Source organism: Triticum aestivum, chromosome 1B (genome assembly GCF_018294505.1).
Source record: "Triticum aestivum cultivar Chinese Spring chromosome 1B, IWGSC CS RefSeq v2.1, whole genome shotgun sequence".
In the NCBI taxonomy this organism is placed as follows: Eukaryota; Viridiplantae; Streptophyta; class Magnoliopsida; order Poales; family Poaceae; genus Triticum; species Triticum aestivum.
This window is the reverse complement of record NC_057795.1, coordinates 674,668,371-674,674,886: the sequence shown is the minus strand read 5'-3', so window position 1 is coordinate 674,674,886 and position 6,516 is coordinate 674,668,371. Positions and strand designations below refer to the sequence as shown.

The 6,516-nt window shown below is 50.4% G+C and overlaps 1 protein-coding gene across 1 annotated transcript; it reads left to right on the top strand.

Annotated features, from left to right (window-relative positions):
• The first annotated feature begins 1,637 nt into the window (after positions 1–1,637).
• On the top strand, positions 1,638–3,190 carry LOC123147786 (protein MIZU-KUSSEI 1-like). Its single transcript, XM_044567100.1, has one exon. The coding sequence runs from the start codon at positions 1,936–1,938 to the stop codon at positions 2,830–2,832; it is 897 nt and encodes a 298-aa protein (XP_044423035.1). The 5' UTR covers positions 1,638–1,935; the 3' UTR covers positions 2,833–3,190.
• The last annotated feature ends 3,326 nt before the right edge of the window (positions 3,191–6,516 follow it).

The window sequence follows — 6,516 nt, the reverse complement described above, 5'->3', positions numbered from 1 at the left end:
TGTTCGGTGTGTCGGTGCGGCTAAATAGACCCGTTGGTGGAAAACATTGTCTTATGCATATGCCCTTCTTCCGAGACTCCGTGAGCAAGGTTGACAATCAACACCCTAGTCAAACGATATATACATGACTGTGTGTCTATATCGATGCATCGACCCGCTGATATGCTCGTTGTCGTTGATAATCTCCATTATACACGACAATCTGCTATTACTGTGGTTCAATGAGATTTGCTCCTTCACTGGCTTTTATAGATACCATAATAGTTGCAAGTTCTCAATATTGTCCATTCCTGACATGAGCTATAGTAACGTAACGATTCTCGATATTGTCCATTCCATGTTGTTAAGGCCTGATGCGTGAACACATTACTTTTGGAAAAGTGCGCTTGAATAAAGTTGACCACAGGGATCATGTTCTTTTTTAAAAGAAGGTTGAAACCCTTGGCCTCTGCATCCAAGGATTCACACAACCATCTTTATTAAATTATCCAACAGAGTCTGATAAAATAAATACATGGATCAATCCAAAATCATCTTTCTAGCGACCTATGCCGCTACACTTACAAGGTAGATGATATGCTTTGATCTCGCACCAACACACATAATCTAACCCGATGGCCTCGCCAAGCCGCCCCATGGGGAGCTGAGAACATCAACCGATTTAGCAGATGATTCAAAAAGGGTAACTTGTATCATAATGAAAAAGAACACCACCATGCCTAAACAATCTTAAGCAAACTTTTTCTCACATGTTCACTCTAACCTTTCTCGAAAGAGCAGCTAGCCAGGAATCTAGAAACAAAATTACAATACCTTCAAGCTTACACTCCATTTCAGCCTCATCATCCACTGAAATTAACCCCACACCAAACCAATCTCCGAGGCTAACAAATCTCCCCTGCCTTGTCATATTCCCTTCTTCTGAGACTCTTGAGCATGGTCAACACCCTAGTCGAAAGATATAGACATGATTGTGTGTCTATATCGAGGCATCGACCCCGCTGATATGCTCGGTGTGGTCGGTAATCTCCATTGTACGCAACAATCTGCTATTACCGCGCTTCAATGAGATTTGGTTCTGCCTTTCTAGATGCCATAATAGTTGAAATTTCTCAATATTGTCCATTCCATGTAGTTGAGGCCTGATGCGTGAACACAATATTTTTGGAAAAATATGATTGAATAAAAGAATTTGACGATAGAGGTCATGTGACGCAGATGATTGAAAAACAGTAACTTCTATCATAAACAAAAAGACCTCCACCATGCCTATAAACAATCTTAAGTAAGTAAACTTTTTCTCACCTGTTTGCTCTTAAACAATCTTAAGCAGTAAGCTTTTTCTCACCTGTTTGCTCTAACCCTTCTCAAAAGAGCAGACAACTTGCAATCTTCAAACTAAAATGACAATGCTAGCTTGAAGCTTACACTACATTTGAGCCTAATCAGCCACTCAAATTAACCCCACATACCAAATCAATCTCCCACTCCGAGGCCAATAAACCTCCCCTGCCATGTCACTCTCACTGCTTTTTTTTCTTAACGGCTGCCACTCTCTTGTATCTTCATCTCTTCTCAGCCGTCCATTATCTCACCTGCCGTCGATTTCTCCTGCCTGCCACGGCCTGCGTCCCTGTCCACCATTTCCTCGCAAGAAAACAAGACCAGGATCAGAGCTCCGGCCCATGCCAAGAACAAGAAGCTCCTCTCTCCTTCCTCCTCCCTCTCTCTCTTCTGCATTTGGTGGGGGCTCTGCTCCGCTCACTGCTCACTGCTCACTGCTCCCCACCCCACCCAGTACAAAACCACCACCGCTACCTAGCTTCGGAGACACAGCAGTAGACCACTACTGGACACAACACTCTCTGCCTGCCTCCATAGCTAGTGAAGCAGAGCGCGCCATTGCCTTGCTTGCAGAGCGAAGCAGAGGTCGCCATGAGAGCCATCGCGGCGGCGAAGGGCCCGCACGGGCACGACCCCATGTCGTCCTCGAGGAGGCACTTCAGGTGGCCGGTCCTCGGCAAGAGCGGCAGCCGTGGCGCCGGCGCGGCCAGCGGGGACGAGGGGTACGTGAGGGGCTCGGAGGCCGAGGAGGAGGAGGAGGAGGACGAGCGCGCCATGGCCTTCTCGTCCGCCTGCCCGTCCTTCCACTCCGAGGACTTCGTGTCCCCTCCCAAGAAGCCGGCGCCGCAGGAGGAGAAGCAGCCGAAGCAGCAGCAGAGGAAGAAGGTCCGGACGGCGGTGGCGCGGCTGCGGTCGGCGCTGTCGGCGGCCGTGTCGGGGCGGCGGCGGCAGGTGGGGCTGGGCGCGCGGCTCAACGGCACGCTCTACGGCCACCGGCGCGGCCACGTGCACCTGGCGTTCCAGACGGACCCGCGCGCGTGCCCGGCGCTGCTGCTGGAGCTGGCCGCGCCCACGGGGGCCCTGGTGCGCGAGATGGCGTCCGGCCTGGTGCGCATCGCCCTCGAGTGCGAGCGCGCCAAGGCGGCCGCCGGGGGCGGCGACGGGGGCGGGAGGAAGCTGGTGGAGGAGACGGTGTGGCGCGCGTACGTGAACGGGAAGAGCTGCGGGTACGCGGTGCGGCGCGAGTGCGGGGGCGCGGACTGGCGCGTGCTCCGCGCGCTGGAGCCGGTGTCCATGGGCGCCGGGGTGATCCCCGCGGCGAGCTGCGGCGGCGGGGAGGGCGACGTGATGTACATGCGCGCCCGGTTCGAGCGGGTGGTGGGGTCCCGCGACTCGGAGGCCTTCTACATGATGAACCCCGACAGCAGCAGCTCCGGCTCCGGCATCAATGGCGGGCCCGAGCTCAGCGTCTACCTCCTCAGAGTCTGATCGGCCGGCGGCCCGGCACGGTGGATGGTCGACGTCACGCGCCAGCCAGCAGCGCTGGTCATCAACTCAATTGGCGTTTTTTCGTTTCTGTGCATTCGGTTCGTGGAAACGGGTTAGACTTGATGGGGCGTTTACGCTCGTTGGAAGCGTAAATTCGGTTGGAACTTGGGAACCAAATACTACGTTTTGTTGTTTAGCAAGCAGGGGAGTCATTTGCTAATGTTGGATGTAATGATTCTGTAGATTGAGATGAATAGTTTGGATGGACTCCGGACAATGAATTGGAGTGGTAGTAGCCCTACCAGTAGTACCACGCATGTTGTCATCATCAATAAAATAGTTGTATTATCATCGGGCATCATGTAGTTTTGTCCTTCATTTTGTATGAAAATATCTTTAGTCCTCTTTGATTCTAATATTTTGTTAGGAACTTCGAAATTCTTATATGTTTCACAAAATTTCTTTGGGTTTTTCTTGATGCAATCAAGCAAACCAAAAATCGTATAAGATTCAAGTGTACATGACATTTAGACCTTTCAAATCGATTCAAGGGCTTTTACGGGATGCTGGTCCTTAGGGACACCATTCATGAAAAATGTTGGTCCTTAGGGTCACGTTCATGAACACTTCTCGGTTGGTTTATTGACAAGGTCAAGCCGACTTCGACAAAGAAACGGCACATATGTGGTTCATTCCGAAGACGGTAGTGGCTCTTCGGTGGTCCATTGTCTTCATGTAAAAAATTATCATCTTCATGTAAAAAATTATCATAACTGTTGTGAACGCTCGAGGGGTCAAATTTGTCCATTATGATTGTAAATGCCCTTATTCGTATACCATCAGTCGGTTGTCGGAGGTGCAGAATGTGAAAACACGTTACGTTGTGGACTGATAGACAGGTACTTACGTCCATGCAAAAAAAAAAGGTACGTACGTAGCAACAAGTTTTCTCCACCCTTCTCAAAAGACTCAATTTTTACCACTTTGTGGTGGGCCGCCCTCGCTCTAGCATTCAGCCCTTTCCTTTACTCTCTTTTGCCGTCCCGTTTGTTTACTGTGCGTCCTGTCCATTCGATTACCAATCACCTGCTCATGCATTCGCTCAAAAGGAGAAAAAAAACATGCTCCAAATCATTTGAAAAACAAACACAAGGTTAGAAACCCATTTGCAAAAATAGCCAAAACAAAACACATACACACAATATGAATAAGAGATCTCTATGAATAACGGGAGAGCAAACCGTTTTGTTCGTCTTCATGGAAACCGCTCTAGTGAGGCGATCTTCTGCCTTCTCTCGCCACCAACAACGCTGTGGGTCCTCGTCCTCTCTGTCTGCCGCTCGAGCGGCGGGAGCGGACGGTGACCCCGGCAGTTTTTCTTCGGTAGGAAGATATGATAGGCATAGTTTTTTGTTAGAGATGTTGCATCAATGGTGGAGACGGCGCCACGTCGGAATAATTTGCTTATGTTCTTTTTCCATCTCGATGGCGTTCTAATGGATGGCACCGAGAAGCGGGTGGGTCGGTCTTCTTGCCGGTCTTTAGATCTGGTGAGAATTGTGTCCTATGGTCGACGCAGAACACTCTCTTGGGTGGCGTTGGCGTTGTCTGGTATGATTGTGTTTGGTGTCTTGCAGTGGCGTGTGTGGGTGGCGGCAAACAACGGTGTTCCTCTTCTTCGACCGCGTCGGATGAAGTTGACGGTGCTGCGATGGCGAAGAACCCCGGCCGACGTGCCACAAAGACCCGGCCTCGTCACTTGCCGCGGTCCGATTCATCGGCTCGAAAATCATCCTTGTATGCAAAGGTGCTCCTCCAGATTTAGGTATGACGGCAACTCCCCTCTTTCTTCAGCGTTGCATCAGTGACAGCAGAAGACGATGGTGGACGGAGTTTTGGAGTGGCACACAAATTCTGCTGGAATGAAATTCTAGTTTTACTCCTTGTGGAGTCTTTGTTGCAATATTGCAAGACATCTACGACGTCTCATGCGGTGACATTATGTATGTCCCATGTGGTCACATTGTGCGTACTCTTTTTGTATACCGTTTTTCAAATGAAATATATGTTGTTACATAAAAAAAAGAATAACGGGACACCCGATCAAAGCTAAGCACCGATGCCTGAGAAACCACAACAAAGAAACCATGTGAGGACGTCGGTCCTTGAGTGGCATGTGGAGTGGTCGAAGCTGCCGGGGCGAGAGCGGGCTCTTTGGTTGCTGGTGACACAAAGACGACACGGGCCGTGGTCCCTGCGCGGAGGGGCACTCGACATGGATGCATGCCTATCCTAGCCTAGCCTCTACACCTACGAACGTACCCATCGCTACTGCCTAGTCGCATTTTGTTGGCCATCCCGAGGCAGCACAGCACTGCATGGCAGAAGCCGCCCATCACTCGCCCCGGTACCGTCGCACATCACTCGCACAGTGCCTGGCTGCACCTGCAGAATTCCGGGATCCCTATGCGCCAGCCGGCGACACTGCCAACGGATCCACGCAGCAGACGATAGAAAACGATATATAGAAAGAAAAAAAGCAATCAACGGAGCCATCTGGTTGCTTTGCACGCAGGGACCCCAACAGGATCCATCCATCCATCCATTTCAAGTTTTTATGCCGCCGGTGGGTGTCGCTCGCCGTCACCGCTCACCGGTCACTGGATCGTGTGATTTGGGACGGTGGAATCCCATCATCACGGCCATCATCACAGTACTCACAGCGCTGTTGCGCTTTGCGAGATTGGGAGTGATGATGGATGAGAAGGGTGGATTGGACGATTGCCTCGAAAAACCACAGTGAGATGAGATGCAGCACTGCATCTGCATGTACTGACGTAGTACTAGTACATAGTACACTGCATACACTGGTCGTGAGGTAGGTCTCTGTACCAGTCCATTTCTACCGCTCCATGCAACCCGAGGTGATGTGACTATGCCGGCCCCTCTGTCGCCCCGATCAGCCTGCACAGCGTCAAAGTGTACAGATAATGCCAGCATACAACCAAAAAAAATATCAAAAACAAATGTCGGTATAAAAATGGGGCTGGGTGTCATCCCACCGATTCAATCATCAAATAAAGTTAGATATTTTTTAGACAAATAAAATAAGTTTTTTTTGAGAATACAAATAAAATAAGTAAGATAAGATAAACAACAAATCCTTAGGCCCAATCCAACTCCGGCCTTTGATAGATCCCGACGTCGAAAACTGGTATGGGACATGGGCCGCCTTCCTGCATGTCGCCCCTGTACGTTTGGGTCTCCGATTTCTCCTTTAATAGCACTAAAAGAAAATTCTCCTTTAATAAAAAAACTTTTAGAGCATCTATAGTCGGACTTGGCAACACTCTTCGTATTTCCTTCTTCACATACAGTTCTCTTATATTCAACCCCTAAATTCATACAAAAGCACGCAAAATATATAGATGCGTACTACATTCTATACTACTCAAATTTCGTCGTTGTCGGCTATGGCCGGAGCCGCATGCGCCAGAGCCGAAGCCTGGGCCGCCTACGCCACCTCAATCTGTTGCCGACGGCAACGCCTGGCCTCCGCAGCCGACTTCAAGCGGATGGAGTTCAGGATGGCGTGCTGCTCCGGCCACGCGCCCACGTCCTCCTCCATCACCGACGCCTCCTCCTCCCTCGCATCCAGCGGCGGTGCCTCCTCCTCTTCCTCCG

Coding starts and splice junctions, on each gene's coding strand:
- LOC123147786 (XM_044567100.1), top strand. CDS start 1,936: ATGAGAGCCATCGCGGCGGCGAAGGGCCCGCACGGGCACGACCCCATG.